The sequence below is a fragment of the Bos grunniens genome, chromosome 17, assembly GCF_055505025.1.
Source record: "Bos grunniens cultivar Pamir isolate PY7600 chromosome 17, Bosgru_T2T1.0, whole genome shotgun sequence".
In the NCBI taxonomy this organism is placed as follows: Eukaryota; Metazoa; Chordata; class Mammalia; order Artiodactyla; family Bovidae; genus Bos; species Bos grunniens.
Window position 1 is genome coordinate 2,770,765 of NC_141181.1, and position 23,692 is coordinate 2,794,456.

The 23,692-nt window shown below is 37.0% G+C and overlaps 1 protein-coding gene across 8 annotated transcripts in view; it reads right to left on the reverse strand.

Moving 5' to 3' along the window:
• Positions 1-652: 652 nt before the first annotated feature.
• Positions 653-23,692, reverse strand: part of RBM46 (RNA binding motif protein 46) — a 58,742-nt gene continuing 35,702 nt past the window's right edge. For 3 of the 8 annotated variants that reach the window (XM_086346206.1, XM_086346205.1, XM_086346209.1), the window contains exons 5-6: positions 14,195-14,254; positions 653-1,597 (exon numbers count right to left, since the gene is read on the reverse strand). In XM_086346206.1, the coding sequence (XP_086202332.1) occupies positions 14,199-14,254 (56 nt within the window). In that variant the 3' untranslated portion in view covers positions 653-1,597; positions 14,195-14,198. Of the gene's footprint in view, positions 2,646-14,194; positions 14,255-23,692 lie in introns of all 8 variants that reach the window. The other 5 variants (XM_086346203.1, XM_086346201.1, XM_086346204.1 and 2 more) reach the window with 2 other exon arrangements.

Below are 23,692 nucleotides of genomic sequence, written 5' to 3' on the forward strand. Positions count from 1 at the left end.
AATCACAGAAGTTAAACTGTAAAATCAGATGTCAGAAAGAAATTAACACTAGTTAAGGATAACGTCTATGCTCATTCAATTTTGAAAATCTAAGGCAACAACCTAGAGAAAGTATTAAGTATGGTCCGATGGAATGAACCTTCTTTAGAGGATGCAATCAAGACTAATTTACTATCTCCAATAACTTCTGCTAAAATAATTTCAGAAGAAATACATGCAGCTATTTAATATTCTACTTATCAAAACCCTATATTCCATACAATGAGATGATTATCAAAGCTAGTATCTGGTATCTAACCAGTGCAAAGACTTTTGTCTCTTTTGGAAACCATCATTAGAAACTGATCACAGATGTATGCTGCTGAACTATTAAACAGCCCAAATGACCTGAGTTCATTAATTATTCATAAGAAAGAGGGGAAAACATCACTGGGTTAATCAACAAAATATTTCTACTGGTCCCTAAAAACGACTTTGTTAGTATGTTTCACAAAACTATTAATTTTCTTCCTGCATTATCCTTTGCTTTGATCCCAACGAAGACACTGAGCCTATGGAAACCAAGTAAGGAAAACTGGTTTTTAGAAGGGCAAGGCAATTGTGAGAACTAAACTTTTTGTGCATACTAATAAACAAGTGAGACACACGCATATTAGAAACACTGTATATTTAATGTCAAAGAATTTGAATTCAAGTACAAAAATTAAACAACACATGATTTCAACATTAAAAAACCATAACACTTCTTACTCAACTATACATCGAATATCAAAAAAACAGAAGTATAACTACAAAAACCTTGAATATATTAACAGCAAAATTATAATTTATTTTTACAACAAATAATTATTAACTAAAATATTTATAGTTATTTTCAAGGACCACAATGGTAGACTGCTTTTTCTTTAGTACTGCATAAAATTTGCATCTTAATCTTTTTGCCCTTCATTTCTTTTTACATAATAGTTAGATGCTTCTGGTTATATAATTGTTCTAATCTCTGATACAGATAAGTGATCCTTGGTAATCAAATTTAGTGCTTTAATACTTGTGAAACTCTATTTAGTAAAGTTACAATGAAAAAATTTAATGTAAACTTCTGTGTTCTATCGACCACTCAAGAATCAGAAGTTATTTAAAATCCCAAAAATTTAAAACGAACAGTAGTTTGTTATACCTTTATCAAGAGAAATCACTGAGTAACTTTTTAACTGTAGCATTTTTACAAGTTTTACAATTGTAGGTTATTTTGATGTTTACTATGGCTGATGTTTACTATGTTGAATATATAATTTTCATTTTAAAACCAAATGTACAGACCCGATTCTAAAATAAAACAGTATTTTAATGTGCATGCTTTACAAAGAAACTTCATATTCCTGTTTACAGTATTTTCTTCAGAAGAATGAGGCCTGATTGGAGATATATAATCGCTGTCCAACATGGCTGCCATTAGCAAGAGGTATCGTTGGTGACAAGGAATAGCTTGAATAAGAGTAAGGCCTTGAAGTATAAGGAAGCACGCTGGGAGTCCCAGAAGAGAGGGTAGCACTAACAGGGGAAAGACTATTTATTGAGCTGCGACGGAAATTGTAGTCTGTAAATAAATACATAACAATTATGCTGCACATCTTTATGGTTACAAATTTAACTCAAAGGGACAACGCATTATAACTATAATCACAGTTTAACATAATGTTCTAAAACTTTCAAAATCCTGATCATATTATATTGCTGGTAAAGACTATTTCAGCATTCACTGCATTGCAAATCCTGACAGTTTCATCAGTTATGTAAACTTTCACTGACACAATGCTTCAGAGATCTTACTAGAATGCATTCTTGGATATCTATCAATTGTTTTGTGTCTTTATGATCACCAAAAAAGAGAACCTCTGATTTCTCTTACTCTATTCACAATGAAGCTCCTGTTAAATCTGATATTGACACTAAGGGGTAGGTCATCCATGAAGAAAAGATATAAAACACTGAATTCATTATTTGCTTCTTTTTAAAAATTGTGTTAGGTGAAACATTTACCCCTGGATTGCAAAAACTGTCTAACATTTCATTACTTAAATATTAATATAAACAATTATACAACTCGACAAACCAACTTAATATCAGAATCCTACCAGTACCATAAAACAGTAAAATGAATCTTCATAAAATAAATGTCAAGAAACCATTATCAACTTACAATATTGAGAAATCCAAAAATTAATCCAAATTATTTTTTGAAAACCAGTACTTGAAATATTACTGTTCCAAAATAAACATTAATCTTATGTAGATGCAATTTCCTGCTTCATTAATTATAATGTTTAGAGATGTGTGTGACCATTAAAGACCAAATCTGTTAAATCCTGTACTTTCCAAAAACTCAACTATGTTCTTTAGTGTAGAGTAAGTCAAAGAGTGTGAAAATGACTATAAAATGATTACTTATAAAAGGTATGGTACTTCTAGGAATGGAAGAAATTAGGTCATCTAATATATAGGTCAAGTTTTTTCTACATTTTCCTGGTACTATAAATGAGGCTTAAAAATGAACATTAACTTAGTATTGTCATGGAACTTAATAGTAGGCCAACAGGAATGAGATCAACTGCAGGGGAATAAGCTCAAGAAACATCAGAAAGAACCTAGTTAAGAAAAAAAAATGGAAAAAATAAAAATCAGTTAAATGTAAGTTTAATTTCTAGCACTGTAAAACTCTAATTAGAATAATTTTTATAAACTTTTAATGGTACCATAAGATCAATGAAAGCAGTTTGCTACAAGACAAACACCAAGACACCCAGCTAAAAATATTTTCAATATTTTGAAACTGGATAAGGAACTATCCATTTGATACCATTTGCTTTCCTAATATCCAGGTATTATAGAATAAAGTAACATAAATCCAGGTATTATAGAAATTTTTTTTTCTTCTTTTAAAGGATCCTCTTTGCCTGAAGCATTACAATATTGAGTATAAACAGAAATCTTAATGTTTCTGATAATTCTAATAATTGTTTTTTTTTTAAAGTTCTAATTCTCTCCTCTCATTCTAAAGATTATCACACAATCAATTCCTTATTCAATATAGTTCATGCTTTCAAATTTTAACAGTGTGATCACAGACAAAATGATTTAAAAGAACAGATCTTTAAATAGTTATACTTGTATATGGGGAAATGAAGTTTTCAGAAAAATCACTTTGACTTTGGATATTTAATGGATATTTAATATCCATTCAAGATCTAATGCAGCCTGTTCATGGAATGTGGCTGAGAGAGAGATTTTCAGAAGATTTCACAAAGAAGATACAGACAACCGGCTACTTACAGAGTGCTCATTAGGTCTGAAGAACTGCATTTTTGATATACCCCTACTGTAAACCTTCAATTTAAAAACACACTAATGACCACTGTAGTCTCACATTCTGAAGGAGACTAAAATATAAAATTAAAAGGGCACTTTGATGGCTTTATTCATAGAGGATAAATAAAGAAAAAAAATTCTCCCTAATACTATGAAGATTGGGAAATAAAAGGCTTCAGATGTTTACAAGCATTTCAAAAAAAATTCTTTTGCAATCGAAAACTCTAAATATATTCAGAAAAACATCTGGGTGTCTAGAAAATATAATACATACCAAACTTGAGATAATACCTGTGAGATAAATCTAGATGAATTGTATTTCCTCTAATATATAATTTATGTATCACAGACAACAGAACTCAGAAACATCACTGATTTCTATGAAACAACAAATTAACAAATGAATTAAAATTCCTAACATATATTTACTTGCCCACCTCTGCTTTTTCTTCCCAATGAACATCCTTAGTTCTTGTTCATCCTCTGTTTCTGCCTCAGACTGGGATATGGACTCCCCTTCCCCCTTCTTCTTATGGGAATGATACAGAGCCAATTTCAGAATTTGTTTCACACTGATAATTATTTAACTGTCTTAACACTTTTTAAATTGAGGTAAAATTTACATTTTACATTTAAATTGAGGTACAATTTACATGGGGCTTCTCTAATAGCTCAGCTGGTAAAGAATCCACCTGCAATGCAGGAGACCTGGGTTTGATCCCTGGGTTGGGAAGATCCCCTGGAGAAGGGAAAGGCTATCCACTCCAGTATTGTGGCCTGGAGAATTCCATGGAATGTATAGTCCATGCGGTCGCAAAGAGTCGGACACGACTGACTTTCACTTTCACAATTTACATACAATAAAATGCATACATCTTATGTGTTCATTACAATGAGTATTGCTAACTATAAAAACCTATGTAAACAACACCTAAAGCAAGATATAAAACATATCCTTCAATCTAGAAGATCCCATTATCCATTTCAGAGCCCTTCTATTGGAGGCAACCACTTTCTGATTTCTCGCATTATTAGTTTAGTTTTGCCTGTTCTTGGACTTTATATAAAATGAATTCTTAAGGTACTTTTTATGTCTAGATTCATTCATGTTATATCAGTAGGCTGTTCATTCTTATTGTTGAGTAAGTAGTATTCCACTGTATGAATACACCACAATTTCTTTATCCATTTACCTGTTGATAAAAATTTGAGTTGTTTCTAACTTTGACTATTATGATTAAGCTGTTATATACATTCTTATACAAGTTATTTAGTGAATACATATTTTCATTTCTTTGGGGTAAATAACTAACAGTAGAATTGCTAGGTGATAGCGTAGAGACAGATACTGCTAAACAGTGCATTTACAGCAGTACACACATATTGCAGTGATATGAAATGATATCTCATTTTGGTTTTAATTTGTATTTCCCTTATGTCTAAGGATTCCCTGGTGGCTCAGACAGTAAAGAATCTGCCTGCAATGCAGAAGACCCAGGTTTGATCCCTGGGTTGGGAGGATCCCCTGGAGAAGAAAATGGCAACCCACTCCAGGCTTCTTGCCTGGAGAATCCCCATGGACAGAGGACCCTGGTGGGTTACAGTCCACAGGGTCGCAAAGAGTCACACACGACTAAGACTAACATTTTTACTTTCACAAAATTTCATCATAAAATTTAGAGGTCTCCAGATAATCTGGGTTGAAGAAAACCTCACAGCCTGCTAAATGGGGGCTACATTCGTACTTGTTGTGGCATGCAAGAGACTGGTGGAACACAACCAAGCTGTTTAAATTGCAGAAGACAAGTTGCAAAGATCTGAGATGCAAAGGCTGGCTACAGGCATATTTCACTGCATGTAGCATCTGAAAAGATTCTTTGTTATGATTTATGAGGGTCCTGGTTAGGTCTTGGTTCTGACCCCAGTGACTTGCAATAAAAATGAACCCAAAGGCTTGAACTAGACATTTTACTAAAATGGTCACTTACTGATCATTCTTACTGGTTTTTTCTTCTTACTGTTGATATCAATAAAGTTTTTTACTAATTAAATTCTCTAAATCAAAATATTAAATAGGAATAGCTTGAGTCCTCAGAAGTCTCTACTTTAAACCACCTCTTTCACTGAAGAATATTCTTTTCCATATTCCACACAGTTAAACAGAGAAAACAAGTCAAAAATTAGGCCTTCTAACTCCTAGGAAAGTACTATTTCCACCTGATCAAGCTCTTTTACTGTGACAATTTTCTCAAAACTGGGTTGAGAGGAAGTGTTTCAAAAGGGTGTTGTGGGCAGGGTGAGAGAAAGAGAGCGCTGAAGCTTCCCAGGTGATTCAGTTGGTAAAGAATCTGCCCGCAATGTGGGAGGACCCAGGTGTGATCCCTGGGTTGAGAAGACCCCCTCATATAGGGAATGGCAACCGACTCCAGTATTCCTGCATGGAGAATTTCACTGACCAGAGGAATCTAGTGGACTACAGTCATGGGGTCACAAAGAGTCAGACATGACTGAGTGACTAACACTAAGCTACCTGGCTTCTGCTTGCACCTACCCACACCCTCATTTTGCACTTCAACACACAACTCTGCATTCCCTTGCTTTAAATGCTAAACTTTTATGCAACATTTCATTTAAGGAAAAGGCCCTTTTGTACAAAAAAATGTTATGAGTAACTTGCTCTAACACAATGCTTTATTAGAGATATCATTTTAATCAAATCCTCTAAAATTCCATATTTATATGCTGAATGAAAACATTTTTACAGAATAAATTTGATTTATAGGCTTAACCTTAAGAGGGCCCTTAATTCCAGAAGACTCTGAAGCTATGTCTGGAGTGAGCAGGATCGTGAGTCATAGCCATGGTGCCACGTGGTGCCAGGGAGCGAGTGCAGAGCCTGGCAGAACATATCCCACCTGCTTGCCAGTCCTACCTCTGCAGCGAACACACTGTGGCCTCCAACCCTTCTCTGTCCAGCATGAGACAAACGCCACCAATATGTTTCTCAGTGGAAACTAAGAAATAGGTATACTGATTTATTCTGTTTGAGTCTTGCTTTTCTGTTTCTCTCTTACACATCCTGATGGAACATCACACAATCACCAGCTGCTTTTGTCTCATACAAAGGAGAAAGCCTTAATAGAGACCTGAAAGTGAGTTCTGAGAAAGCATCCTCTCACATTAATCTTTTTCTTTTAGTTTCTAACCAGACACTCTTTGAATTCATTTTCCATTAGAAAGTAAATTCCTCGTAATTGGTTTTTTCCTTTCTCCTTGTTAGGTCTGTGAATTCTACCTTGATATCCACCTCTTCTTTCTGATGTACCTTTTTAAAGTGTACGATTCAGTGATTTTTAGTACATGCATAAAGTTATGCAAACAAACACCACTATCCAGATCATTTTCAAGACCCTCAACAGAAACTCTGTATGTACCTATTAGCAGTCACTCCCCATTCCATCTCCTCCAGCCCCAGCAACCACTCACTTTTCTGTTTCTACAGATTTGCCTATTACAGATTTTTCATATAAATGAAATTACATAATTAAGGTGGTCTTTCTTAACTGACATAGCATGATTTAAAGTATGTATGTATGTACCATGTAGTATGTATCAGAACTTTTTTATAGCCATCGTATAGAGATATTGCATTTTGTTTATCAAATTGTTTATCCATTTGTTTATCAATGGACATTCACCTTTTGGTTGTTGGGAATAATACTGCTAAAGAGTACGTGCGCAAAATTTTGTGTGAACATATGTCTTCAATTCTCTAGAGTGAATAACTAGGAATGGAATTACTGGGTCATATGGTAAACTCTGTTTAACTTTCTGAGGTATTGCCAATGATTTTCCAAGAAACTATATACCATTTTAACACTCCCAACAGCAATGTGAAGCACCCGATGTTTTGACCTGTAAAAACATTTCCACCTTTAACATGTATTTTAAGCATTTCTTTAGATTTCTATGAGATCTCTATCAAAATTTTGAAAAAAATTTCATTTTACCATTTTTTATTTCAATTTCTAATATTCTAATAGCCATAACTATAGTAACTCAATAACTTTCTTTTACTGAACCACTGAATTTCATCTTTAAAATAGTTTTTTCTAACAGTATTATATATATCTAGAGTATTTTTAAAAGGCTGGGTTCAAACATAGACATTAAAATCATGTATGTTAGAAAACAATTAACATTTATCATTCATTATGCTGTATTTCTATCCTAGTACAGAAGACCAAGAGCTAACTGTATAGCAGAGGAAAGCATTTTCAGAATTGGTAATTATTAAGCAACTATAACCTATGAGATATTTAAAAATCATTAACTAAATTTTTATGTGGTATTTTTGACTGGACTACATTAGGAGTATCAAGTTTACTGGTATTTTTACCTCATTTACTTTCCCTACTTCAAGTAAATTTTTTTTAAGTATTTTTATTTCCTACTTAATTTTTCCTATCAGGTGACTGACAGTAAAGGGCAAGGAGTACACATGCAATGACCGATGTGTTTCTTTAAGAGTAGGCCCACAGAGTAGCTGAGGTCAGTTATTTCTGTTTTAATATGATTTATAGGAGGGTTTGAATATGATAATCTTAGTAAAAGGTGGCTGGGTAAGAAAGTTACTGTCTATAACTGTTTCCTTATAAGCTTATAGTTAATTAGTTCTCTGATTTTACTAGATGATTCTATTTCTCAGATTCAATTTTGAGGGGAAATTATTAATTAAATTATGGCCTGCAGCCTACCAGGCTCCTCCACCCACGGGATTTTCCAGGCAAGAGTACTGGAGTGAGTTGCCATTGCCTTCTCCGCATTACAGTGTAATTCCCATATAATTTTGAAGATACGGGTTTAAAATTCTTACTCTAAAAACTTTGATATCATATATCATAAACATTTTGTCAATTATCTGTATTATTATTAGCAGCTGTTTCATTCTAAATTATCTAAAGATTATAACTGAAACCCCAAAACAAAGATCTGAAATCCTCGAAAATGCAAACTAATATCACTACAGTGAAAGCAATCAGTTTCAGTGCCTGCCTGGGAAAGAGGACCCAGAAGAATAAGTGGATTATAGTAAAGGTGACAGAAATCTTCTTTTTCTTGATTTCACAGATTTATAAAGCAAAACTGAGCAGAAGTGTACACTTTAAATTTGAGCATTTTATTGTATTTTAATTATACCTTAAAAAAGCTAGAAAGAAATCCCAAGCATTTCTCTGGGTTAGTTTAAGTTTCCCAAACTACATCCCACACAATTCTTGAAACAAGAATCCCTTGGGCCAAAAAACATCTTAGGAAAATTTTAGGAAAGATGGATCTAACAGCTAAACAAATTGTACTATAGTTATTCAGGATGCTAACTGCAATGCATTATAACTTCCAAGGGGAGTATATATAGTTCATGGTTCCTTCCAAACGTGAGCACAGAAACAGCTGTTTCACTGAACAACTGTGCAAATCAGTATAGGAAGAGCCTTTAATAAGACTACTATATAATGGGAAAACACTAAAAAGAAATCAGAAAAATTCTTAAAATATGTTAAATACAGCAATTATAAACTCAAATGTCTTCAGAGGCCAAGATGTAACAAAAGAGCTGAAAAAGGACCAAATGTAAAATAACAGGTGTTCAGCTATTTGTACTGAAGTGAAACCTAGCTGCTTTCCTGTCAAAAAATTGAAGAGACCAAACAAATTCTTTCTAGAACTTCCAGTATGCTACCTCTGTATTAAGAGATTTAATTGTGTCAAATTCCTTTTAATGCTAGTTTATATACCGTTTGGAAAAAGAAGAATAAAAGAGCAGCCTATGAGAGGGAAAATTATAATTTGAGTTATAACAAACTAGGCTTCCTAGGTGGCGCTAGTGGTAAAGAACTCACTTGCCAAGGCAGGAGACAGACACGAGTTTGATCCCTGGGTTAGTAAGACCCCCTGGAGGAGAGCATGGCAACACACCAGTATTCCTGTCCGAATCCGAGGTCCAGAGGAGCCTGGCAGGCTACAGTCCATAAGGTCACAAAGAGTCAGACATGACCGAAGCGACACCACACATACAAAACTAGGCTTCAGTATAACTTAAAAATTGTAGCTCACTATAAAAACTGTCTGAGCTAAGGTGAAGACACAGCTCTAAGAAAGACAGCAACTCTTTTCAAGTTTCATTTCCATCAGTAAATTTAGTCTTCATACTTTAAAATTTGAACAAAAAAAATTGTAGGGAAGGCAGTTCTGAAACAGCATCACATATTTAAAAATTTTAACTAAGAGTAAGATCTATACAAATAAAGTTTTAAGTTTCAAATTTAAATATATTGCTTGTATCTGAAGTATGGTGCTCTCTGTTCAGTTGCTAAATCATGTCCTACCCCATGGACTGTAGCACACTGGGTTCCTCTGCCCTTCACTGTCTCCCAGAGTTTGCTCAAATTCATGTCCATTAAGTTGGTGAGCCTATCTAAATATCTCATCTTCTGCTGCACCCTTCTCCTTTTTCCCCTTTCTCCTTCTGCCTTCTATCTTTCCCAGAATCAAGGTCTTTTCCAGTGAGTTAGATGTTTACATCAGGGGGCCAAAGAATTAGAGCTTTAGCACCATCATCAGTCCTTCCAATGAATGATCGGGGTTGATTTCTTTAGGATTGACTGGTTTGATCTCTTGGGTGTCCAAGGGACTCTCTCAAGAGTCTTCTCCCACATCATAATTCAAAAGCATCAATTCTTAGCATTCAACCTTCTTTATAGTCCAACTCTCATATCCGTAGGTGACTACTGAAAAAACCATAGCTCTGACCATACAGACCTTGTTGGCAAAGTGATGTCTTCTTTTTAATACACTGTCTAGGGGCTTCCCTGTTAGCTCAGTTGGTAAAGAATCTGCCTGCAATGCAAGAGATTCCTTGGTTGGGAAGATCTGCTAGAGAAGGAATAGGCTACCCAACCCAGTATTCTTGGGCATCCCTTGTGGTTCAGCTGGTAAAGAATTCACTTGCTTGAGGGAGACCTGGGTTCGACCTCCGGGTCTGGAAGATCCTCTGGATAAGGGAAAAGACTACTGACTCCAGTACTCTGGACTAGAGAATGCCATGGACATGCACAGTCCATGGGGTCACAAGGAGTCGGACATGACTGAGCAGCTTTCACTTTCACTTAGGTTTCTCATAGCTTTCCTCCCAAGGAGCAAACATCTTTTAACTTCAAGTCTGCAGTCACTGTCCACAGATAATTTTGGAGCCCAAGAAAAGAAAATCTGTAACTGCTTCCACTTTTTCACCATTTCCCATGAAGTGATGGGATCAGATGTTGTGACCTTAGTTTTTTGAATGTTGAGTGAAGCCAGCTTTTTCACTCTCTTTCGCACTTATCAAGAGGCTCTTTAGATTCTCTTCACTTTCTGTCATGAGAGTGGTATCATTCGAATATCTGAGGTTCTTGATATTTCTCCTGGCAGTCTTGATTTCAGGGTGGAGGAATTTCACATGGCGTACTCTGCATATAAGTTAAATAAGCAAGGTGACAATATACAGCACTCCCATACTCCTTTTCCAATTTTGAACCAGTCAGTTGTACCATGTTTGGGTCTGCTATTTCATGACCTGCACACAGGTTTCTTGTTTATCAGGAGACAGGTAAGGTGGTCTGATAGTCCCATTTCCTGAAGAACTTTCTAGTTTGTTGTGATTCATACAGTGAAAAGCTTCAGACAGTCAATGAAGCAGAAGCAGATGCTTTTCTGGAATCCCTTTGCTTTTTCTACAATACAATGAATGCTGGCAATTAAATCTCTGGTTCCTCTGCCTTTTCTAAAAAGCATCTGGAAGTTGTACATCTGGCTTGTACATCTGGAAATTCTCAATTCACATACTACTGAAGTCTAGCCTGAAGAATTTTGAGCATTATCTTGCTAGTATGTGAAATGAGTACAATCGTATGGTAGTTTGAACATTCTCTGGCATTACCCTTCTTTGGGATTGGAATGAAAACTGACCTTTTCCAGTTGTATGGCCACTGCTAAGTTATCCAAATTTGCTGGCATATTCAGCACAGTACTTTAACAACATCATCTTTTAGGATTTGAAATAGCTCATCGGAATTCCATCATCTCCACTAGCTTTGTTCATAGTAATGCTTCATAAAGCCCACTTGAATTCATACTCCAGGATGTCTGGCACTGGGTGGGTGACTATGGCATTATGATTATCTGGGTCATTAAGACCTTTCTTGTATAGTTTGTCTCTATATTCTTGATACCTATTCTGAATCTCTTCCGCTTCTGTTAGGTCCTTACTTTTTCTTTATCGTGACCATCCTTGCATAAAATGCTCCCTTAATACCTCCAATTTTCTTAAAGACATTTTTCTACTGTTTTCCTCTATCTCTTTGCATTGCTCATTTAAGTAGGCCTTTTTATCTATCCTTCCCATTTTCTGAAACTCTATATTAAAGTTGAGTATATCTTTCCCTTTCTCTCTTGCCTTTTGCTTCTCTTCTTTCTTCAGCTATTTGTAAAGCCTCTTCAGACAATCACTTTGCCGTCTTGCATTTCTTTTTTTTTTTTGAGATGACTTTGGTCACCGCCTCCTGTACAATGTTTTAAACTTCCGTCCATAGTTCTTCAGGCACTCTGTCTCCAGATCTAATCCCTTGACTCTTTTTGTCACTTCCACTGTACTAATCATAATAGATATGATTTAGGTCATACCTGAATGGTTTAGTGGTTTTCCCTACTTTCCTCAATTTAAGTCTGTATTTTGCAGTAAGGAACTCATAATCTGAGCCACAGTCAGCTCCAGGTCTTGTTTTTGCTGACTGTATAGCGCATCTCCATTTTCAGCTGCAAAGAATATAATCAATTTGACTTTGGTATTGACCATCTTTAACTTATATGCAGAGTACATCATGAGAAACGCTGGACTGGAAGAAACACAAGCTGCAATCAAGATTGCCAGGAGAAATATCAATAACCTCAGATATGCAGATGACACCACTCTTATGGCAGAAAGTGAAGAGGAACTAAAAAGCCTCTTGATGAAAGTGAAAGTGGAGAGTGAAAAAGTTGGCTTAAAGCTCAACATTCAGAAAACGAAGATCATGACATCTGGTCTCATCACTTCATGGCAAATAGATGGGGAAACAGTGGAAACAGTGTCAGACTCATTTTTTTGGCTCCAAAATCACTGCAGATGGTGACTGCAGCCATGAAATTAAAAGACGCTTACTCCTTGGAAGGAAAGTTATGACCAACCTAGATAGCATATTCAAAAGCAGAGACATTACTTTGCCAACAAAGGTTCGTCTAGTCAAGGCTATGGTTTTTCCTGTGGTCATGTATGGATGTGAGAGTTGGACTGTGAAGAAGGCTGAGCGCCGAAGAATTGATGCCTTTGAACTGTGGTGTTGGAGAAGACTCTTGAGAGTCCCTTGGACTGCAAGGAGATCCAACCGGTCCATTCTGAAGGAGATCAGCCCTGGGATTTCTTTGGAAGGAATGATGCTAAAGCTGAAACTCCAGTACTTTGGCCACCTCATGCGAAGAGTTGACTCATTGGAAAAGACTCTGATGCTGGGAGGGATTGGGGGCAGGAGGAGAAGGGGACGACAGAGGATGAGATGGCTGGATGGCATCACTGACTTGATGGACGTGAGTCTGGGTGAACTCCAGGAGTTGGTGATGGACAGGGAGGCCTGGCGTGCTGTGATTCATAGGGTCGCAAAGAGTCGGACACGACTGAGTGACTGAACTGAACTGAACTGAACTGATTAACCATCTGGTCAAAACTGTTAGCCTTTGTCCTGCTTCATTTTGTACTCCAAGGCTAAATTTGCCTTACTATTCCAGGTATTGCTTCACTTCCTACTTTTGCATTCTGTGAGTCTTTCATGTATCACGCCTTGTCATGGCAAAGGAGCTTGTATAACTTAATGAAGCTATGAGCCATGCCATGTAGGGTCACCCAAGATGACTGGGTCATAGTGAAGAGTTCTGCAAAATGAGGTCTAGTGGGGGAAGAGATGGCAAACCACTCTAGTATTCTTGCCGCAAGAACCCCATGATCAGTATCTGAAGTATGAGTTACAGTTAATATTTATTGAGCACTTACTAAGTATAAAAAAATAACTACTCTAGATTAGCAGTATTTAATCCTTACAATAGCCTTACAAGGTAAGTACTACTAATTTTCTCTTTAACATGGAGGGAACTGAGGTACAGAAAGATAAAAAACTTACTCAAGAACATACGGGTTACTTCCCAGTGAACTACAACATTTTTTTTTTTGGTCTCTATATGTAAAAATGAATTTAAATACTAATAATCTTTACTCAAACTCTAAACTACCTTTAATTTCCTACTAAAATTTATCCTCCTAAGTACCATATTGAAAAAACTAAGTGAATCCTAGTAAATTTAGTTTTTATTCTAAACTGTATCAATAATAATTTGGTTTAATAAATCTGAAAAAATCAGCCTTCCATTGTCAAGTTAGTTTGAGAAATCTGGGGTAATCTACTTATGATATGTTTATTTCAACTACATCTACTTTAAAATACTGTTTGTCCTCTGGGTGCTTTACAATGTATACACTAGCCTGTTTAAAGTTTTGAGAAGTCCTAAAATATGGAAACCAGGTTAACTTTTTAAAACTTTGTGTAATGTGTCTATAATAATCAATGCTATAATCATCAAAAGTTATCACAAGGTTTCATTGGCCAATTGTAAATATTTCTTCTTAAAACTGTAAGAAGAATAATTTATAACTAGCTTTCTGAAAACAAAACATATCACTTAATATTCCTAAGAAGCTTTTTCTTACCTGCTTATTTTCTCCAAATTCTTCTACATAGGTCCAGGCTGAAGAGACTGTGTTCCCTGTCTGTAAGCAGTGAAGACAGAAAAGAATTGAGTCTTTAGACTGATGTTATCCCTATCTTGGAAGTGATGGAATCCTTGATAACTTCAGTTAAAATTATCTGATCAGTAAATATGAAAATAAATTTAGAGGAAAAGAAACAAGTGATAGTTATTTCTGAAGTTCTGCAAAGATGAACAAAGAGCAGTATTTTGCTTTCGGAATGAAAATTACAATTTAATACATTAACAGAATTAACATATCTTTCTATACAAATTAAGACCTTATTGGTTTTTCCAAGAAGGACTACTCTACCAATAAAATAAGAAAAATATTTAAAAAACAAATGAGATTGCCCGATTTTTTATAAGCGGATAGCCAAAGAACCTAAGTGAATTTGAAAAAATCAGTATCATTTCCCTCTGTGTTAAAAAGAAATAAATAGCCAAAATAATACTAACCTTAAAAAATATCTGACTTATTAACAGCTAAACTTGATCTACTTGAAGCCTAACTTAGCTATATACAGTGTAACTTTGAATGTCCATCCATTTTGGTGGATCTCTGTATTCAAGTATAAACAAGTAAAAAATGTTTGATCCACATAAAACTATAGACTTTTAAATACTGATCTTACAGATAACTCAGCAGAAAAAGTCACCATATTTTCTGGTTTTTATGTAATAAATTAGGTATATAGTCAACTCTTCCCAGTGAGAACTACATACCCAGACATTTATTAAAAGAAAAGCTAACCATCTAAAAGCACCGAGAATGGTCAAGATTGAAGAACTGTGGGACTGTGATCTTAGACAAGAAGAAACTCAAAGAGGTATGCACATCTTCTGGAGGTATGTTTTGCCTACAAAGACTGGCAAGTTCTAAAGAGGGATCTGAGAGACAAAGGAAGATGGCAACATACAGACAAATTTCTGAGGATAAGAGAACAAAAACTGGAGTTGAGGAGCATGTCTAGAACCCTCAGAAAAACTGAACTAGAAGTAGACCAATTTTAATTTAGTTTAGATGACTAAATTCAAATCTCAATATCTGCCAAGATTAAGACAATCTGAGGTTGCCAGTCCTTTGGTCACCATTTTAAAGCAAGCATATTAGCTTTCAGATCATCACGTTTTTCATATATGATACCTGGCATTCAATTGAAAAGAACCAATCATATAAAAAGATAAAATAAAGTCACAAGAAACAGAAGTCAACAGTAACAGAGCTACAGGAAATGTAGACAAACTTTTCAGAACTAGACATCAAAATAATTATGACTGCCATCCTCAAGGAAATAAAAAACAAGACTGAAAATTTTGGAAGAAAAATATAAATCACAACAAAAAAATCAAATGAAATTTCAGAGCTGAGAAATTCAAATAATTACTTTATCATGTTAGACACAGATAAAAAAGGAATTCATAAGCAGAAAGACAAGCCTGAAAAAATATGTAGACTACTTATACAAAAGAATGGAAAAGTATAGAAAGAACACAGTAGATAAACGGGATATAGTAAAATGGCCCAACAGTTCATAACTGGAGTACCATAGAGAAAAACAGAGAAAATGGGACAAAAGCAACATAAGAAAACAGAATAACTTAGAACTTTCTAAAACAAGTGAAAAACACTGATCCAGATTAGAAGGGGTTAAAGTTTCAATTAAGACAAAAACTAAGAAAATTATACCTCAGTCTACCATAGTAATACTTCTGAAAATCACAGAAGAAACAGAAAATATTAAAAGTAGCCAGAGGAGTTTATAATAAAGGAGTAATGGTCCCAAGATGGCCAAGGAATAGGACAGGGAGACCACTTTCTTTCCCACAAATTCATCAAAAGATCATTTGAACGCTGAGCAACTTCCACAAAACAACTTCTCAATGCTGGCAGAGGAACCAGGCACCCAGAAAGGCAGCCCATTCTCTTCGAAAGGAGGTGGGACAAGATATTAAAGATAAAAAGAGAGACAAAAGAGTTAGAGATGGAGACCCAATCTGGAGAGGGAGTTGTGAAGGAGGAGAAGTTTCCAAACAGTAGGAAACCCTCTCACAGGCAGGTCTGTGGGGATTTTTGCAATCTCAGAGGGCAACATAACCCAGAGCGGGGGCGGGGGGAAACGCACAGAATAGGTGCCTAACCGCTACTGCCAACGGAGAAGCAGCCCAGATGCTCACATCCACCACTAGCGAGTGGAGGCTGGACAGGGAGGCCTGGGTGGCATCATCAGTCCTTGGGGTAAGGACCAGGCCTGAATGCCCTGAGGACAATCTGAGGAAGCTAATGCGAGACAGCAACCCAAACTCGGGGATCGCTAGAGAGGAAAAATAGAGAGAGAACTTTCCCAAGGAAGGCTCTTTCACGTAGCCTGGCCCACTCACAGAACAAAGGACTAAGAGAATATCAAAGGAGAGCGATCCGGCTGCATACAGCCCACCCCCTACCCCTGCCAGGGCAGAGGCAGGCATGCGAGAGTCAGAGCCGGAAGGCGGGGGTGGGGGGGGAGCTGCTCCAGTCTCAGCCCCAGAGACGGCATCCTCCACCAGACTGTGAGCAGGGCCCCAGCTGCTAACCACATCTACCTGGGATCCTGGATGGTTGACTCCTGCCAGGAGGTTGCAGCCTGAGGTAAGCTCCCCAGAGGAGATACACAGCTGAGACGGCACTCCCATGGCATACCGGGGAAACTGAGTGGCTGGGACAGGGGAGGTGGTAAGATGCACAGCCCACCTGGGACAGTGCCCTCGCCAAGCACCTGGTTTCCTGAGCTGCTTGGACCTCGAAAGGGCACAGAATGGACCGAGTCTGTGCCCTTGTGGAGTTTCCGAGAACCTGAGCAGCTTAGACCTGGGAAGTGCACAGAAAGCAGGGCCTGCTTTGGACAGTGCCCTGCAGAGCACCCTGGAGCCTAAGCAGTGTAGACCTGGAAAGCACATGCCTCTGTGAGCGGGGGCAAACCCAGTGTGGTCCATACACTGCAAGCACTCCCTGCACATGCCAGCGGTACTTGTTTGCAGTGTTTCTCCCTCCCCACAACAGAACTGAGCGAGTCAGCCTAGGTAAATGACGGTGTTCGACCCCTTGTGTCAGGGCAGAAATTAGAAAAGACTTGCAAACAGAGGAAGCCAAAATAAACAAATAAGAGAGAACCGCTCTGGAAATGACAGGTCCATCATATTAAAATCCTGTAGTTAACATTGACTAAGCATTGGAGGGGGCCTACAGATCTTGAGAACAAGTACAAGCTGGAACAAGGAACTATCTAAAACTGAACTGACCCCATACTGCCCACAACAGCTCCAGAGAAATTCCTGTTTTTACTATTATCATTTTTTAATTAAAAAAAAATTTAGTTCTTTATTACTCCTTTAATTTTCATTTTTATAACCTACTATTACCTTGCAAAAGACCATTTTTTAAAGCAAATTTCACATATATATATATTTATAATTTTGTGATTGATTTTGTTTTGTATTTTTAATATTGTAGTTTTGAGAGTCTAACCTCTAGATTTTTAATCTTTGCTTTTGGGTTATTTGTTACCAATTTTGTACCTTTAAGAATCTAATCTTCAGTATCCATTTCCACTCAGGGGTGTGATTACTGGCTTGACTGCACTCTCCCCTTTTGACTTTCCCTTTTCTCCCATAGGTCACCTCTATCTCCTCCCTCCCCCTTCTCTTCTCTACTTAACTCTGTGAATCTCTCTGGGTGTTCTGGGCTGTGGAGAACACTTAGGGAACTGATTTCTGGCTAGCTTGCTCTCTCCCCTTTTGATTCACCCTCTTCCACTCCTGGCCACCTCTGTCTCCTTCCTCCCTCTTCTCTTCTCTGTGTAACTCTGTGAACATCTATGAGGGATCCAGACTGTGGAGACTACATAGGGAATTGATTACTGGCTAGATTGATCTCTCCTCTTTTGATTCCCCCTCTTCTCCTCCTGGTCACCTCTATCTCCCGCCTCCCTCTTCTCTTCTCCATGTAACTCTGTGAACCTCTCTGGGTTTCCCTCACTGTGGAGAATCTTTTCACCATTAACCTAGAGGTTTTATCATCAGTGCTGTATGGATGGAGACGTTTTGAGGCTACTGTAAGAATAAGACTGAAAGCCAAAGGCAGGAGGCTTAACTCCAAACCTTGAGAACATCAGAGAACTCCTGATTCCAGGGGACACTAATAGACAGCTCATCCAAAAGCCTCCATACTTACTGAAACCAAACTCCATCTAAGAGCCAACAAGTTCCACAGCAAGACATATCAAGCTAATTCTCCAGCAAAGCAGGAATACAGCCATGAACATTAAAAGACAGGCTACCCAAAGCCACCAAACCCACTGACACCCCAAAACTCACTACTGGACACTTCACTGCACTCCAGAGAGAAGTGATCCAGCTCTACCCACCAGAACACAGACGCAAGCTCCCCTAACCAGGAAACCTTGACAAGCACCTAGTTCAACCCCACCCATAGTGAGCAACCACCACAATAAAAAGGAACCACAAACTGCCAGAATACAGAAAGGCCACCCAAACACAGCAATCTAAACAAGATGAAAAGGCAGAGAAATACTCAGCAGGTAAAAGAACATGATAAATGCCCACCAAACCAAACAAAAGAGGAAATAGGGAGTCTACCTGAAAAAGAATTCAGAATGATAGTAAAGATCCAAAATCTTGAAAACAAAATGAAGTTACAGATAAATAGATTAGAGTCAAAGCTTGAGAAGACGAAATGTTTAACAAGCACCTAGAAGAAATAAAGAAGAGTCCATCAATAATGCAATAACTGAGATCAAAAGCACTCTAGAGGAAACCAACAGTAGAATAACTGAGGCAGAAGACAGGATAAGTGAGGTGGAAGATAGAATGGTGGAAATAAATGAAGTAGAGAGGAAAAAAGAAAAAAGAATTAAAAGCAATGAGGACAATCTCAGAGACCTCTGAGACAATATTAAACCCCTCAACATTTGAATCGTAGGAGTCCCAGAAGAAGAAGACAAAAACAAAGGGCGTGAGAAAATACTTGAGGAGATAATAGTTGAAAACTTCCCTAAAATGGGGAAGGAAATAGCCACCCAAATCCAAGAAACCCAGAGAGTCCCAAATAGGATAAACCCAAGGCAAAACACCCCAAAACACATATTAATCAAACTAACAAAGATCAAACACAAAGAACAAATATTAAAAGCAGCAAGGGAAAAACAACAAATAACACACAAGGGGATTCCCATAAGGATAACAGCTGATCTTTCAATAGAAACTCTTCAGGCCAGGAGGGAATGGCAGGGCATACTTAAAGTGATGAAACAGAAAAACCTACAACCCAGATTACTGTACCCAGCAAGGATCTCACTCAAATATGAAGGAGAAATCAAAAGCTTTACAGACAAGCAAAAGCTGAGAGAATTCAGCACCACCAAACCAGCTCTTCAACAAATGCTAAAGGATTGTCTCTAGACAGGAAACACAGAAAAGGTATATAAACTCAAACCCAAAGCAACAAAGTAAATGGCAATGGGATCATACTTGTCAGTAATTACCTTAAATGTAAATGGATTGAATGCCTCAACCAAAGACAAAGACTGGCTGAATGGATACAGAAACAAACCCCTATATATGCTATCTCCAAGAGACCCACCTCAAACCAAGGGGAAAGCAGGAGTAGCAATACTCATATCAGATAAAATAGATTTTTAAATAAAGGCCATGAAAAAAGACAGAAGGATACTACCTAATGATCAAAGGATCAATCCAAGAAGATAATATAACAATTAAAAATATATATGCACCCAACATAGGAGCACCTCAATACATAAGGCAAATGCTAACAAGTATGAATGGGAAAATTAACAGTAACACAGTAACAGTGAGAGACTTCAATACCCCACTCATACCTATGGATAGATCAACCAAACAGAAAATTAGCAAGCAAACACAAACTTTAGATGATACAATGGACCAGTCAGACCTAATTGATATCTACTGGACATTTCACCCTAAAACAATGAATTTCACCTTTTCCTCAAGTACACACAGAACATTCTCTAGGATCCCTAGGGTGAGGTTTAGGGCACATGCTGGGCCATAAATCTAGCCTTAGTAAATTCGAACACACTGAAAACATTTCAAGCATCTAAGATTAGATGTCAATTACAGGGAAAAAAACTACTGAAAACACAAACATATGGAGGCTAAATAACATGCTTCTACTGCTGCTAAGTTGCTTCAGTCATGTCTGACTCTGTGCGACCCCAGAGACGGCAGCCCACCAGGCTTCCCAATCCCCAGGATTCTCCAGGCAAGAACACTGGAATGGGTTGCCATTTCCTTCTCCAATGCATGAAAGGAAAAGTGAAAGTGAAGTTGCTCAGTCATGTCTGACTTAGCGACCCCATGGACTGCAGCCTACCAGGCTGCTCCGTCCATGGGATTTTCCAGGTGAGAGTACTAGAGTGGGTTGCCACTGCATTCTCTAACACGCTTCTGAATAACCAACAAATCATAGAAGAAATCAAAAAGAAAATGAAAATATGCATAGAAACAAATGAAAAAGAAAACACAATAACCCAAAACCTATGGAACTCAGTAAAAGCAGTGCTAAGGGGAAGGTTCACAGCAATACAGGCTTACCTCAAAAAAACAAGAGAAAAGTCAAATAAATAACCTAACTCTACACTAAAGCACCTAGCAAAAAACAAAATGAAGAAACTTAGGGTTAGTAGAAGGAAAGAAATCACAAAAATTAGGGCAGAAATAAATGAAAAAGAAACAAAGGAGGCTATAGCAAAAATCAACAAAACTAAAAGCTGGTTCTTTGAGAAGATAAATAAAATTGACAAACCATTAGCCAGACTTATCAAGAAAAAAAGGGAGACTCATATCAACCAAATTACAAATGAAAATGGAGAAATCACAACAGACAACAAAGACATACAAAAGATCATAAGAGATTACTATCAGTAACTATATGCCGATAAAATAGACAACTTGTAAGAAATGGACAAATTCTTAGAAAAGTATAAGCCAAAAACTGAACTAGGAAGAAGCTAAAAATCTCAACAGAACCATCACAAGCATGGAAATAGAAACTGTAATCAAAAATCTTCCAACAAACAAAAGCCCAGGACCAGATCGCTTCATTGGTGAATTCTACCAAAAATTTAGAGAAGAGCTAACACCTATCGTACTCAAACTCTTTCAGAAAATTGCAGAGGAAGGTAAACTCCCAAACTCATTCTATAAGGCAACCATCACACTAATGCCAAAACCAGACAAAGACACCACAAAAAAAGAAAACTACCGGCCAATATCACTGATCAACACAGATGCAAAAATCCTCACCAAAATGCTAGCAAACATAGTCCAACAACATATTAAAAACATCACACATCATGACCAAGTGGGCTTTATCCCAGGGATGCAAGGATTCTTCAATATTCACAAGTCACTCAATGTGATACACATTAGCAAACTGAAGGTTAAAAACCATATGCTCATTTCAATAGATTCAGAGAAAGTCTTTGACAAAATTCAACATCCATTTATGATAAAAAAAAAAAAAAACTCTTCAGAAAGCAGGCATAGAAAGAACATAACCTCAACATAACAAAAGCCATGTATGTTTACCACACAGCAAACATTATCCTCAATGGTGAAAAATTGAAAGCATTTCCCCTAAAGTTAGGAACAAGACAAGTAGTCACCACTACTATTCAACATAGTTTTGGAAGTTTTAGCCACAGCAATCAGAGAAGAAAAAGAAATAAAAGGAATCCATATTGCAAAAGAAGAAGTAAAACTCTTCACTGTTTGCAGATGACATGATCCTCTACATAGAAAACCCTAGAGACACCACCGAAAAATTACTAGAGCTAATCAATGAATATGGTAAAGTTGCAGGATATAAAATTAATACACAGAAATCCCTTGCATTCCTATACATTAACAATGAGAAAACAGATAAAGAGAAATTAAGGAAACAATCCCATTCACCATTGTGACAAAAAGAAGAAAATACTTAAGAATACATTTACCTAAAGAATCAAACAAAGAAAAATGTATATATAGAAAACTATAAAACACTGATGAAAGAAATCAAAGAGGACACTAATAGATGGAGAAATATACCATGCTCATGGATGAGAAGACTCAATATAGTGAAAATGAGTATACTACCCAAAGCAATCTAGATTCACTCCAATCTCTATGAAGCTACAATGGCACTTTTCACAGAACTAAAACAAATAACTTCACAATTTGTATGGGAATAGAGAAAACCTTGAATAACCAAAGCAATCTTGAGAGAGAGGAATGGAACTGGAGGAATCAACCTTCCTGACTTCAGACTATACTACAAAGCTACAGTCATCAAGACAGTGTGATACTGGCCCAAAGACAGATATATAGATCACTGGAACAAAATAGAAAGCCCAGAGATAAATCCACACACCTATGGACACCTTATCTTTGACAAAGGAGGAGAAAATATACAATGGAGAAAAGACAATCTCTTTAACAAGTGGTGCTGGGAAAATTTGTCAACTACATGTAAAAGAATGAAACTGGAACACTTTCTAACACCATACACAAAAACAAACTCAAAATGGATTAAAGACCTAAATATAAGACCAGAAACTATAAAACTCTTAGTGGAAAACATAGGCATAACACTCTGTAACATAAATCACAGCAAGATCCTCTATGACCCACCTCCTAGAGTAATGGAAATAAAAGCAAAAATAAACAAATGGGACCTAAGTGAACTTAAAAGCTTTTGCACAAAGAAGGAAACTATAAGCAAGGTGAAAAGACAGCCTTCAGAGTGGGAGAAAATAATAACAAATGAAGCAACCGACAAAGAATTAATCTCAAAAATATACAAGCAACTCCTGCAGCCCAATGCCAGAAAAATAAAGGACCTAATCAAAAAATGGGCCAAAGAACTAAATAGACATTTCTCCAAAGAAGACATACAGATGGCTGGCTAACACATGAAAAGATGATCAACATCACTCATTATCAGAGAAATGCAAATCAAAACCACAATGAGGGACTAGCCCACAACAGTCAGAATGGCTGCTATCAAAAAGTCTACATACAATAAATGCTGGAGAGGGTGTGAGAAAAGGGAATCCTCTTACACTGTTGGTGGGAATGCAAACTAGTACAGCCACTATGGAGAATAGTATGGAGATTCCTTAAAAAACTGGAAATAGACCTGCTATATGACCCAGAAATTCCACTGCTGGGCATACACATTGAGGAAACCAGAATTGAAAGAGACACGTGTACCCCAGTGTTCATTGCAGCACTGTTTATAATAGCCAGGACATGGAAGCAACCTAATGTCCATCAGCAGACTAATGGATAAGAAAGCTGTGGTACATATACACAATGGAACATTACTCAGCTATTAAAAAGAATGCATTTGAATCAGTTTTAATGCGGTGGATGAAACTGG